The sequence below is a fragment of the Ipomoea nil genome, unplaced genomic scaffold (genome assembly GCF_001879475.1).
Source record: "Ipomoea nil cultivar Tokyo-kokei standard unplaced genomic scaffold, Asagao_1.1 scaffold1074, whole genome shotgun sequence".
Taxonomy (NCBI): domain Eukaryota; kingdom Viridiplantae; phylum Streptophyta; class Magnoliopsida; order Solanales; family Convolvulaceae; genus Ipomoea; species Ipomoea nil.
Genome location: NW_017617502.1, coordinates 4,415,878 through 4,429,741, shown reverse-complemented (window position 1 = coordinate 4,429,741; position 13,864 = coordinate 4,415,878). Strand labels below are relative to the sequence as shown.

The following is a 13,864-nucleotide window of genomic DNA, read 5'->3' as shown; positions in this document are numbered from 1 at the left end:
TTTTTTTTTTTTTTTTTTTTTTTTGTTTTTTGTTTTTTTGTTTTGTTTTTTAATATAATTATTTTGATTTATTATTTTAATAATCTTTTAAAATATTAATCTATGTGGCATCCATGTGACATGTGATTTGAAGGTAACATGTTATTATAATATTATAGGTCAAATTAGTTAATTACACATTTTTAATAAGTGTCAGGATTGAATTGAATGTTTTTTTAGTTATTTTAATCTATGTGGCATCCATGTGACATGTGATTTGAAGGTAACATGTTATTATAATATTATAGGTCAAATTAGTTAATTACACATTTTTAATAAGTGTCAGGATTGAATTGAATGTTTTTTTAGTTGGTCTAATTGCATTTTGATATATAGTGGGATGGTTTATTTGAATTTTTCTTTAATTTTTCATTTACGCAAGCGAGAAAATCGAAGAGACCCCATCGGCCGCAGACTACCGTGAGAGTCGTCGATCACCATTACCGCGGCCATTGTCTTCGCAAAACATCACCGGTCGCCGCTAGCCACCGCCGGTCGCCACTACCGCGGGAGGAAGCCGGCCGTCACCCGCCTCCTCCAGCCGCTGGTTGTCTTCGCCGCAGCAACGGCTCCGCCCACCTCGGCTTCCGTCGATCCGCAGCTTAGACGCCGTCCAACATACCACATCGCCGCCGTGCACCGATCGTTGCCGCCGTGACGTTTTGGGACGCCGATCGTCATCTCCGATCGTAGATCGCACAAAGCCGCCGTTGAGCAGAACAGGTAAGGGTTATAAAAAAAATTGCGTTTTTTTGTTTGTTTTAATTTTTCCGGTTCAAAGATTCGAGGGAAAGAAAAAATTTAAACAAACTTTATGTATTTCGAAAAATGCAGCAAAAAAAATTCCGATTGTTTCGAACTATGCAGTAGAAAATTGTTCACTTCATTTTTTTTTTTTTTCTTTTTTTTTTTTTGGGATGATATGCTAAAAGGATTGTCTAGCAATGTTAGAAAAAAAGATTTGTATACAGGAAAGGGGAACAAGCTTGGAATAGAAAGCTTAAAGGCACAAACAAGGCATATAATATACATTAACAGAATATTAATCCTTATATCTAGGCTAGCAGAAATATGCAAACAAGTTCTTGTGCAGAATATTAATCCATATATGATCATATATGATTTTAGGCTAGCATAAATATGTATATAATCATACGAAAACAGCCATACATAAACAAACATACTTAAAAGAAATTGTAAGTTACCGTTCACCGGAGCTTGTTGATAACGTGTTAAACTGCAAGTTTGTTGGTAGGCCTTAGCTCGTGAAGAACAGACAGAGAACTGGAGAAAAAGCAGTAAGGAAAGAGTGTAATTTTTATTTTATTCAGCCGTACTCTTCTACATGGGATTACAACATATATAGGTTACAAATGTAATCCTTACATAAATGTCAAAACCGTTTCAATAAACCATATAAAAAAATTAACAAGTATTCAAATTAAATTTTCATATAAATTTAATTGAAATGATTTAGTTTCAATTTTATGTAATTTTTTTCATAATTAATAAGTGGAGTGCTAATGCAATAATGTCTGAAAAGAATTCAAAGAAAGTTGCTAAAATTATAAAAATGTAAACAAAGTTTAAGCCAAAGTACAAGGGCAATGGGAATCCATCATTTTATTTGATATCGTTTTGCCAAAATTTCCCATTCATTGGCGTTCTTTGTTCTACAAAACTTAAAAAAGAAGAAGCTTCCACTGAATCCGGTCGCCGGAATCTTCTCTTTCTCCGATCCTAGGCCACAATTTGTGTGAAAAGATGCATGGAAGACCACGAAGAGCTCCAAGCCAAGAAGAGCAAGAAGCTTCAGCGATCAAAGCCGCCAAGCTTCGATCTCTTCAAACTCAGTTCATCCACTTTCATCACAATAAAATGTATACTACCTCCCTAAGAATTATTTCTTAATTCAAGTAAATCTATAATTGATGTTCAGTGGCTTTTGAGTTTCTCATTTGGTGAATATTTATTGTAATTTTTATTTTTATTTTCATCAGTTATGATAAGGAAGCGCTAGAACTTAGCGCGAAGCTACTCGAGGCCAATCCGGAGCACTACACTGCTTGGAATTACCGGAAGCTGGCTGTAGATCACCGACTTAATCAATCTGAGACTGAGAATAATGCCGAGTCTATCAAAGCAATTCTCGGTGAAGAACTCAAACTAGTATGTTTATTCCACCCTTCGTAGGAGAGCAGAAAATTGTTAGCTTGATTTTGAAATAAAGAGATTTAGTTAGAAGCTGACACATGAAGGATTTAATCACTAGGACTGATAAAGACTAAAAAATGTAATTGGTTTAATTGGATAGTGTTAGTTGAAGCTTGAAAGTTTATTAAATGGAAGTGTTAGTTGCTGTTTCAAATCTGATGGTTGGGTGAGGATTATAGGCTGCAATATGCTTGTTGCCTTATTCTGTATTTTATTTGTGATTTATGTAATGTTTGGATTAGGTGGTGAATGCATTGAAGAGCAATTATAAGTCTTATGGAGCATGGTATCATCGTAAGTGGGTTCTAAGCAAAGGGCATTCTTCAACAGATCAGGAATTACGGCTTCTGGCCAAGTTCCAGAAGGCAGATTCTCGGAATTTCCATGCTTGGAATCATAGGAGGTACCCTGCATTTTTAAAATTGATGCGAGTGAGACAGACTGTGGCATCTCAAGTCATTTTCTTTACTCTGCTCTTTCAGGTTTATAACGGCATTGAAGAACATTCCAGATGAGGAGGAACTACAATATACAACGGACATGATATATGATAATTTTAGCAATTATTCTGCTTGGCACAACAGAAGGTATACTGGGATTTTTCATATCATAGCTTAGGGTTAATATCACAGTGTTAACTGTGACTAAACCATCCTAGATAGAGTTTAACATATTTTTCTTAATAGTTCTGATCTTCTATTTCTATGGTTCTATCACCCACTAAAGATAAGGGGTCTAAATTAACCCAAAAAACACAATGTATTTGATACTGATAACATTCTATACATCAAGATCCGTATTTGGCATCCCATCAAAATGCAGCAGTTTGATTCTTAGATGCTGTTTAGAAAATTTTATCCTGGAGGCTGTTAAATAAATATTTATGTGTCAACCTCTCCCCAAAAAGGATTTCTTATCGTAATTTTTGTTCAAATGACTTTTGACAGTGCTCTTCTGATTCGCTTGCTAAAGGAGAATGTAAAAGAATATTCTCCTAAGGAGAATGTTTTGACAGAAGAGCTTGAGTTCGTCCGCCATGCTCTTTTTACAGATCCAGATGATCAAAGTGGTTGGTTTTATCATCTATGGCTTCTTGATCAGACAGTGAAGTTAACAACTTTGTTGGTTTCTTCATGGCCACCTCATGGCTCTAGTCTTCATTTGACAAGAGATGGTTTGCTGGATAATTTTATTTTGTCACCTTTAGCCGGTTCCAAGTCTAATGCTAGAACACTTCCCCTCGTTCTCTACTTCAGTGAGGCTGTTAAAAATATAAACCCATCGACAGTCAAGGTTGAATGTGAATGTAATCTGAATACAGATCTTGTTTGGAGACCACTGTCAGGAAATGATATTGAGTGTGCCCAAGCCTGGTTGACATACCTGAAGTTCCCAGATAGGGTCCAATCTTTAGAGTCTTATCATGTAAAGGTCAACATTTCCCATTCCCAAGGCATCGTCTCTCTAAGTGGCTCTGTTTACTGTGGTGCTGTTGCTCAACTAATGTTTACAGTGCATGTACCACCTTACAATTCAGAACATATAGAAATGGAAAATGAAAAGAGAATTTCTTGGAAAGAGGAAAACTTTTGCACATATGAAACTGTTTCTCCAGAGTCAATTTTAGTTAACTCATCCTATCAAATGAGAATGCCTATAGATGACAAAGCAAGGAATTTGGATTGGAATATTCAGACACTCGACAATGAGATAGCTCACTGCAGGGAGTTATTGTTATCAGTGAACTGGTATGCCCTGTGCCTTTATTTGTTATGCACTTGTGCAAGTTGGAATGTTCGTCAAGCTGTAATTTTTAATTGATCTTCTCTATGAATTTCTCCTTCTGTTGCAGTAAAATTGGAAAGTTGACACTTGCAAGATTGTTGATGGCACGTGAGCAATTGATGTCATATAATGACTCAAATGCTGGCAACCACTATGGAGAAGTTCTTCAGTTTTACAATGATTTAATGGAATTGGATCCACCACACATTCAGTACTATAAGGATGAATACAGCTCTGTCTTACTAAGACAGGTGATTTTCTTGTTCTGTTAACCACTTAGGCATGATTTGTTGTTGAATGTTAGAGTTCACCTTGGCTGTGGAAAAAGAGAACTCCTTGTTATGTGTTCGTTTGTCTAGGTTTCTGGCTTATTCAAAAAGAGGCTCTTTTTGAGCTTTAAAAAAAAAAGATTTTTTCCTCTTAATTGAACTTAAAATCCTTTTTATATTTTTACAGTTTGGCTCAGCTTTGGCTTTTTGGTGTAAATAAGTTCAAAAATAAGCTGGGACCAACTAAGCATAGTACCTGATGTTTACTAGAGGGCATATTGAGTGGGGGCTAAAGTTGATGATCAACTGCTTTTTATTGCGCAGATGTTTGTCTTGGCAAATGAACTGCAATGAGGGCTAATTGAGTGAGATTCTGAAGAGAGACAATATATAGAAATTGGATTTTTTTTTTTTTTTGAATTATCTTCTAAAGAGAGTGTTCAGTTGTTGAGTTTATCTTCATAATGTCCTTTTGCAGTTATTCTCCAATCAAGAGTCTTTGCTGGAACGCTGCCATCAATATCGAGAACCATCTTCTTCAATCATTTATAATTATTCATGTCTGCGGCTAAATAACCTCTCACTTTCTCGAGTTGGGTGTGTTGAAAAACTTTTGTGGGTCCAGATCCTAGATCTTAGCTGCAACCAACTTCGGTCAATTGAAGGTACAAAACTCCCGCTCTTACTTATAGAACTCGTGGCATGTTGATTTAAAGGCAATTCCTTCTTTTCATCAATTTATGGCGTAAGGTGTAGCAGGAAACATTGCCTGTTCTTTCTCAATGTTTAAATTGAAAATGATATTAATACCATGTTCTATGAATTTTGGTGCAGGCATGGAGGCAATGCAGTTACTCTCTTGTTTAAACCTAAGCAAGAACTTACTTTGCAGTTTCACTGCTTTGGATCCTCTAAGGCAGCTAAGATCGCTAAAAGTATTGGACATCTCATCCAATGAGATCGGTGCACACTCAATTGACACAAGAAGGTACCTGTGTTCTTCTCCGCTGTGCCACAGTAGTGGAAGTGCTTGGAACATCGAGCAATTTTCAACAGATGCTGTCAATGCGATTGATTACTGGGAAGCATTCTTAGTCTTTAAGCATCTGAATTTGATACAACTAGATATTGCGGGAAATGCTGTTTCTGATGAAAAGTTAAAGTTGTTGCTGTCTGAGCTAATGCCATCGCTCAAATGGCTTGATGGTCAAAAGCTCCAATAAGTTTAAAGTGCCCTTCTTATTTTGTCGTGTACTTTATGTAACAGTGACTACAGATGAACCGAGAGAGTGAAGACGACCCAGAATCGCCACGACATAACAGAAAGCATTGGTTGCAGGGGTGCAATGTAATTTGGGAACGAAGAAGTTGAGAAACTTAACAGCCGAGGTAACAAAGGCATCCCGAAGTTGATTTCTCACTATTTGCTCTATCTTCCGTGGATGGCCTGGTACGCATAACCTCACTGTGAAATATGCAAGCATTCCCAAGAATGCGTATGAGTACACCTTTTGCATGTTGCTCTTCATCTTTCTCTCTGGGAAATGCATTTTTGACTCCATTTTTTGCCCTTCTTGGGAGTAGCGATGATCGCAAGAGTTGAAGACGAGCCAGAACAGAAACCGAGGGTCGCAGCAGGTGACGAAGGCATCAGGGAAACATAAGCCAACTCTGAAACATGCGATCATCGCTACTCCCAACAACGACGCCGCATACGGGAGCTTCATGTCTGTCTTCCTCCCTGTCATATGTTTGTGCCCTAACAGATACAACTGTTTTGTTCTCTACACTCTACTTTTCTGCCTTTCTTGTTTCAATGTATACTCATCTCTTTCTGTTTGTGTTGTGAGTATGTTTCAAGTGAGGAGCATTATTTATAGGTGATAAAACATATATTTATTCATCTCTTGATGACAAATTTTGTCAATGAATTGACTTAGTCAACCATGTTTTTTTTATGTGTGTTCGTAAACTCGCTCCTATGCAATAGCTTACAGATCATACAAGAAAAGTAAACTACTTAAAAAAGTAAACTACAGAGTATGCAGTGTATCAAAAAAGTAAACTAAAGATCATACAAGAAAAGTAATATGCATAAAATAAAATCTTGTGCAATGGACTGAATGAAAGGGTTTTGACAAGTATCGGAATTTTCTTTTTCTGAAACCAACAAGTATCGGAATTAATCAACCATATTTGTTCCAATAAGTGATTGTCTTGGCTTGACGAGGGAAACACACAATCACTATCCAAGAGTATGCAGTTAGCTAGCAAAAGAGCACAATGAGGTGAGGTAAATTAGCTTAGATTTGACTCAAACCAAGTTGGTAAGGCATGCGTCTAGTTACTCGGGTTTAAAGCGAAAAGTATTTAAATTTAATTCAATTACGTTCGTCTGTCTAGTTGAATTCAAGCATGCTTGAGTTATCAACTTGTGAATTTAATTTAGTGTTTTTAAAAATATAATCACATATTTAGCTATATGTTTATATTTATATTTTATAAAATGATCATAATTGATATATATTATTAAGTTTTGCTAAAATATTTAGTTGTAAAATTTTTATTATTACAATTTTTTGTATAAAAAAGGAGTTAATACCCAAAATTGTCTTAGACTATAGTGGTTTTTCTCAATTTCGTCCTAAACGACTTTGGTGACCTAATATAATCCCAGACTTTTGTGTTTCGCTCAATTTAGTCCTCCATTTGTTATTCCGTCAAATTGGTGTTAAATAAAGGGACAATTCAATAATATCAATATTGACCTCTCTTTACTTTCAACCTGCGAAGTGAGAAATCTCTCTTTCTTACACGAATTACACCCAGAGTTACTCTCAGACCTACGAATCAAATTTTATATTCGTAGCTTTAGAAGTGATTCTAGGAGTAATTCGTAAAAAAAGAGGGATTTCGCACTTCACATGTCTATGAATAAAGGGATGCCAATATTAAAATTACTGAATTGTCTATTTATTTAACAACAAATGGACGGAATAACAAATGGGGGACTAAATTGAGCAAAAACACAAAAGTCTGGGACGAAATTGAGTAAAAACACAAAACTCTGGGACTACATTAAGTCACCAAAGTCGTTTAGGACAAAATTGAGAAAAACCACTATAGTCGAAGACGATTTTGGGTATTAACTCTATAAAAAAGTGTTAAAATAAATTAATGAACTTTTTCTAATTAAGTTTGAGTGGAGTTGAACTCAAGCTCAAAAATTAGAGCTGTAAAAATTATGAATGCTGTAAAGAAATTGAGAGGACGAGTACAACCCATAACAATTGTTATACCATGGGCCAGGTCCACCTTTTAAGGTAGACTCTGATTTTAAATTGTGTATTTTTAGTATTAGAACATAAATTGTATTTCTATGTTTGGAGAACATAAGCCACAGGTTTAGCTAGCGCCGACGGTCTCCTACGCAATCATCACGGGGACTGTATCGCCGGTTTCACCTCCAACATAGGCCGTACTTCAAGCTTTGTAGCGGAACTTTGAGGTGTCCGGGTAGGCTTGCATCTTGCTATAAATCGTGGCTTTAGAATAATGTTATAGCTAAAACTGACTCCGAAGTCATGATTCAAGCCATTGGTAAAGTGTCAGGGTCCAACCCCAAAGCTGAAACCTTAATCTCTGATTACCTTTTTCTCATGAGGCAGTTTCTGGATATCAAGATCACACACTTATCGTGTATCGACTTCTTAGCCAATCTGGGCCAATCGAGACCATGAAGCCCTTCGATTCTGGATCATTCAGATGGGTTGAGAGTGTTGCTCGATCAGGGCCACTCGCAATGTGGCTACTAGTAGATTTCGCTAATTTCTTTGTTATCTCGGGACCTGTCAGGTTGCTACCTATCACCCAAAAAAAAAAAAAAAATCATCACAAATTATGAATTTTTAAAAGGTAAATTGTAAACATTAATATGTAAATTGTGTATCTTTGGACCCAAGTCCACCTTAATTCGCTAGCCTATGATAGCCGTCACGTAACGGAAGCCGTTGGTTGTAGGCTCAATATCAACATATCTGAACATCAATAATTTTTCTGTACAAAAGGTAACAATCAAGGCGACCATGGGCCATGGCATAACGGAAACATAAGCCAAAGATGTTGAAATTTTATATAGTAATAGAATAACTTAAATAATCAATTAATTGTCAAAATTCTTGTGGTCGAGTGGTATATTTGTAACTTCTCAAATGAGAGGTTTCAGTTAAAAAAGTATATATAAACAGATACTACATCCTAATTGAATCGGTAGTATTCAAGAAAAAGAAAACAATATGACCCATTCGAATGGGATACACCTATTAATCTAGAAGTATTCATCCATAGACGCTGCGTTTGTGCATGACTTTAGGAGCACGAGGTCAAGTGGTTAAGTCTGGAGGACTTGGTAAGGTTACCATTTTTAAGTTTCAAAATTATTATTTTTAATTTAAATAAAATTTAAAATATGTTTCTCAAGTTTTTAAAAATTTGTAAAAACGTATATTTATATCTCTTGTTTCCATTTCTATATACGTTATTATACCTTGTCGTCTAATGCCTTGTGCCATTTTCTCTTGAGAATAAGGGGAACAATGACAACCCAGAACTTCATAGCATATGAAGTAGTAATAATTAGGGATAACAATTCTACTTGCACTTAATGAGTTCCCCGCATTTCCGTCCCTACAAGTTTTAAAATACCCGCACAATTTGGGTAATGAGTGTGGGTATGGGGGGAATTTTGTATACCCGTGCGGGTATGGGGGCGAGTGCGGCGGGAGGTATCCCCGCCCTGCACCTGCACCCGCACTTATATATTTTGTTATTAGTATTCATTTATTATATAAGTTTATGTATATTTTATAATTAAGATGCATAATGAATTAAACTTCGTAGTTTTTTGTTAATTAAAATTGAATAGGAACAACACAAATAATATAATGAGTAAACACTTAATTCAATTTATATTACCAACATAGTTTTAGTTCCAATTAAGGATTAACTTTATTGGCTCTTATTAAATTTTAGAGTTATGTTGAAAGTTATAAAAAATCCATGTGATAATTAGAATTGTAGTATAAATTTTTTATTAGATTTAAGTGTAATATTAATAATTAGAATTGCGGGTTGGGTATTACCTGCATTCGCAAAATCGCCGCGGGTGCGAGTGTGGGGAGTGGGTTGGGAATGCGGGTGCGGGGGCTTGGGGTATTTCCCCCGCATCCACCCCGCCCCATTGCCATCCCTAGTAATAATAGAGAAGAAAACCCACACACTTGGTCCTTCTTGAAGATAATGTCTAGTAAACCTTCAACTAGATTCTTCTTTGCAAGTTGATTGATAGTCTTGAAGTTTAAGTGATTGAGCTTCCTATGCTATTCCCAATTTGCTTGAATTTCTGGCCATTAAGCACACTGAATCTTTGCTTGTACTCCAATCAACAACATACATGTTCTTTCTCTTCTTCTTTATTTATTTATTTATTTTTTTTTTTTCAGTGAGTACAACTTCATTTGTGAGTCCATTTTTTATTAGACAATTTTCTTTGGAAAATTCCACAGTCTTTATCACCAAATTGACTAGTGCTCAACAAATTGAATTTCAAGCCTTCTACAAATGAAACATCTTCAATCTTTAATCCATTTCTCTTGATTGTTCCAACTCCTTTGGTAATTCCATGATTTTGATTTCCTCCGAAGATAACTTTTGGTCCATCGATTTTCTTGAAATTCACTAGATATAATTTATTTATAGTCGTCCTACAAAAAAGATTAATTAACTTTAGGTACCCATACTTGTTTGGGCCTTTTTCTGTTAGTAATTTTTGGTAGCCAAATCCACCTAGATCCCATTGAACCAAGATAAGGTGGTTTGTAACCATTTGAGACGCGATAATCATAACTGACTTTTGAAAATATTTTTGGTGCCTGATTTTGAAAATCATCTTTGTATTTTGGCACATAGGAAGATGATTGTTGCTTTGGTCTATAAAAAGCATTAAACCTGGACTTGTACCATGGTTTATAATCACACAACCAATCCTGTTGAGTGGAATATAATTTCCTTGCTCTAGAAAAGCTTCCCTCATTTCTATGAAATCTTTTTGCACTTGACTCATTGGCAAATCTATTTTTCTTATTGAATTTTTGTTGCTTAGCCGTGATATTATATTGTTTCAGTCTTTCAACATTCAATTTCACTTTTTCATGATAGCCAAGTCCTCGTTTCGTCGTGCTATCCTGACTTTTCACAAATTTTACCACTTGCACTTTATTATTTAAAGTACCAGTAAGATTAGTCAGTTTTGGGGGGATTTGAGAACATGTGGAGTGATAAGTTAGGCGAAAATATAAAATTGACCATAACCCTTCCCACATCCGTAAAGTCATTTGTATGATCAATGACAATACAATTCATCTTTAATTTGACAGTAGGCTAGACATAAAATGGCATTTCAATGACCTAAAAAGCTCATTTTTTCCCTATCCAGACATATATAACGTAACTACCTAAAATATAAAAATGGAACAACATGTTAGTCCAAGTACATCATATATGTTCTCTGCTTCGATAAAGACAATTTCAAACAAACGAAGCTACCAGCTGCCTGAATTTTTATTTTATTTTATTTTTCTTAACTAAGGTAATCCTAGTTTCACCGGAATAATCCTAAGCCCATATGACCCCGCTCTTAGAGTTACTGCGGAGGCAGATCGCGCAATTTGTCCACCGGTCATATCTTAGTCAGGGATCCAATCTAGACCTTCCTTCATTTTTGGACCTTTTTTCATACATGTTTCCATTGGGATTCGAACCAACACACTGTTACCTCCAGTCATGACCTTTTAAGTTAGGCGACGAATCAACTACGCTAAGCCCCAATGGGCAATTTTATTTTATTTTATTTTATTTTTTTTAGACGAGAGAAACTCACATAACTTTTAGGTTTGAAAATACTCTTCCCATATGATCACCTCTTTCAGAGCTTTTTTGTTTGATTTTGAGAAGGTAGTTTGCAATATATGGCAATCATCATATATATCATTCAATTTTAGAAAAAATGACGATTTTAGTCTATTAATTATATCAATATTGTAGACTCAGACCATGGAGTATTACCACACACAATTTTTCATTTAATTATGTGTAAAGTGGTAGTTTTACACCACTAACAAATTATGTTAATATTAATAATGTATTTTAAATTTTGAAATTATTGAGGGACACCTTAGTCATTTTTTATTTATATCATTCTGTATTAAATAATTAATTAATCGTTGATGTTGACAGGCCCGTTAAGTTTTTTTTGGGCATTGGAGTGTAGCTAAACTTCAAAATTGTTTTGGTTTTCAAATTTACTGAATATTGTTACTGGTTGAAATAAATATTATGAATTTAAGTACTTTGTTGTTTTCATGTCGATAAGTTGGAGTGAGCCTTCAATCTATAAGCACTTTCAACTCATATGTCATTTCCATTTTCTTAAAAAAAAAAAAAAAACAATGGTTCTACTACAATTGTATTTTCAATTTTCGATTTGCAACAAGACATCACCGAAAACAAGCATATTAGATCATTGAAAGATTTAAAAAAAAATAAAAAAAATTGTTATGAAATAGTTTGCTCACATAAAGAAATGTTAATATGAAAAATTGATATGAATATGCATATTATAATTCACAAATCAATGTCTGTTATTTGAGCATCCATTTTAGTTTACTTAAATGCTCTTCAAGAATCTATGTAAGAAACAAAACATACATTACAAATAAGATATATTGATCATATGTACTATAATAGTAATATGAAATCAAGCATATAAATATCACATTGATTATTTAGAAAGATAAATTCATTTTCTAACTAATAAATTGGAATTTAACCTTGAAGTTAAAGATAAGTAGATACATGTTTATAAATCTTAGAAAACTAACAAATCTTCATTACGAATAGAATTTTAATAGAATTTGTTAATGATGGAATAAAACTACCACTTTACATATAATTAAAGGGAATTGAAAAACATGTACCAAGGACCTTGTGGTCCAATGATATCTGGTTGCTCCCCTAAGTGGGAGGTGATAGGTTCAAGCCTTAATGGAGACGGTTAGTATGTAGTTTCAGTGTCCACTTTCCTTGTAAAAAAAAAATGTATATAATAATAATTCATTGATTGAATCTACAATATAGTTAATGGATTAAAACCCTCTATTTTTCTCTGATTAGAAACCATGATGACTACTTCACTGCTCTTTTTCTTATTAATTAGTTTTTGATTACTTAAATCTAATTTCTTACATATTATTAAAAGTTGACGTCACGTGACATTATTATATACGTTTTGATACAATATTACATGAAAATCCTAATACCTTTGATGTTGCGGCACCTCCAAAATTTCATACCGGGCGGGATGACTCTTCAAAAATATTATTATTTAGAGAGTTCATATATACATTGTGGTTAATTACAAAAATGATGCATCGATTATTGATGATTTTTAAATTTTATCTATAAAAAAAATTATAATAATAAGGCTCACACTTGTGTGAGACGGTCTCATGGATCCTTATCCATAAGACCGTCTCACGGATCCTTATCCATGAGACCGTATCACGGATCCTTATTTATGAGACGGATTGGGTTGAGTTGGGTTGAGTCAATATAAAAATATAATACTTATACGGAAGAATGTAATACTAATCAGGAATAAAGTATTTGTTACTTATAAACGAATAACTTTTTTTTTTAATATGTAAAAACTCATTTTATTAATAATAATAATGGTTCTGAAAAAGCTGGAACCTGGGTTATAAAAATAATAATAATAAGAGTCACACTTATATGATACCGTCTCATGAATCCTTATCCGTGATACGGGTTAGGTCGAGTCGAGTCAATATAGAAATGTAATATTTATACAAAAAAAATGTAATATTAATCACGAATAAAGTGTTTGTTACTTATAAACGAAAATATAATACTTTTTTAGAAAAAAAAAATGTAATACTTTTACATTTTGATGTAAAAGTATTACATTTTTCATCAAAAGTATTACACATTTTCTAATAAGTAATGTTGGCAAGTATTTGTTACCTATAAGAGAAATTGTAATGCTTATGATGAAAAATGTATTACTTTTAAATCAATTCAAAATGCATGTAAACGTATTACATTTGTCTACGAGCGGATCTACGATAGGGACAGTGGGAGCAGGTGCCCCTTATCCCTACCTACACCCCATCCCACCCCATATATAACTATGTAAATATATATGTATATATAGTACACATTTAGAGTAAATGTAAACACAAGATGAGTTTGATTAGTTGGTATAATATTTATTGGCCTTAAGAAAGCTAAAGGGTTCAAATCTAATTGCTTTGACATAGCTCTTTTTGGCTTTTTTAATATTAATAGTTAGAAAAAAATTTCTGAATCCGTCAATTTCTGGACAAGGATACCTAGTCTCACACAATTTTTTTTTCCTAATAATAATATGATTCCGGCAATAAATTTAGAAACAGAATGGGATTATACGGCCAGCTGGCAGC

At 34.2% G+C, this 13,864-nt stretch overlaps 1 protein-coding gene across 3 annotated transcripts; it reads left to right on the top strand.

Moving 5' to 3' along the window:
* The first annotated feature begins 424 nt into the window (after positions 1–424).
* Positions 425–6,146, top strand: LOC109182924 (geranylgeranyl transferase type-2 subunit alpha 1-like). Of its 3 annotated transcripts, none has more exons than XM_019333182.1 (9): positions 425–762; positions 1,784–1,919; positions 2,040–2,208; positions 2,496–2,656; positions 2,736–2,840; positions 3,201–4,001; positions 4,106–4,289; positions 4,786–4,972; positions 5,142–6,146. In XM_019333182.1, exons 2-9 carry the CDS (start codon positions 1,804–1,806, stop codon positions 5,528–5,530), a joined length of 2,112 nt encoding a protein of 703 aa, XP_019188727.1. In that variant the 5' UTR covers positions 425–762; positions 1,784–1,803; the 3' UTR covers positions 5,531–6,146. The 3 variants fall into 3 exon arrangements, 2 of the variants coding, with proteins under 2 accessions (XP_019188727.1, XP_019188726.1); XR_002054465.1 differs by lacking the exon at positions 425–762 and having other exon boundaries at positions 1,632–1,919; positions 5,142–5,757; positions 5,892–6,146; XM_019333181.1 differs by lacking the exon at positions 425–762 and having other exon boundaries at positions 1,632–1,919.
* The last annotated feature ends 7,718 nt before the right edge of the window (positions 6,147–13,864 follow it).

Excerpts from the sequence above, each read along its gene's own strand:
- LOC109182924 (XM_019333182.1), top strand. The coding sequence starts at position 1,804 with ATGCATGGAAGACCACGAAGAGCTCCAAGCCAAGAAGAGCAAGAAGCT. Across the intron at positions 1,920-2,039 it reads CACTTTCATCACAATAAAAT|TTATGATAAGGAAGCGCTAG; the intron begins GTATACTACCTC and ends TATTTTCATCAG. Across the intron at positions 4,002-4,105 it reads TTATTGTTATCAGTGAACTG|TAAAATTGGAAAGTTGACAC; the intron begins GTATGCCCTGTG and ends CTTCTGTTGCAG.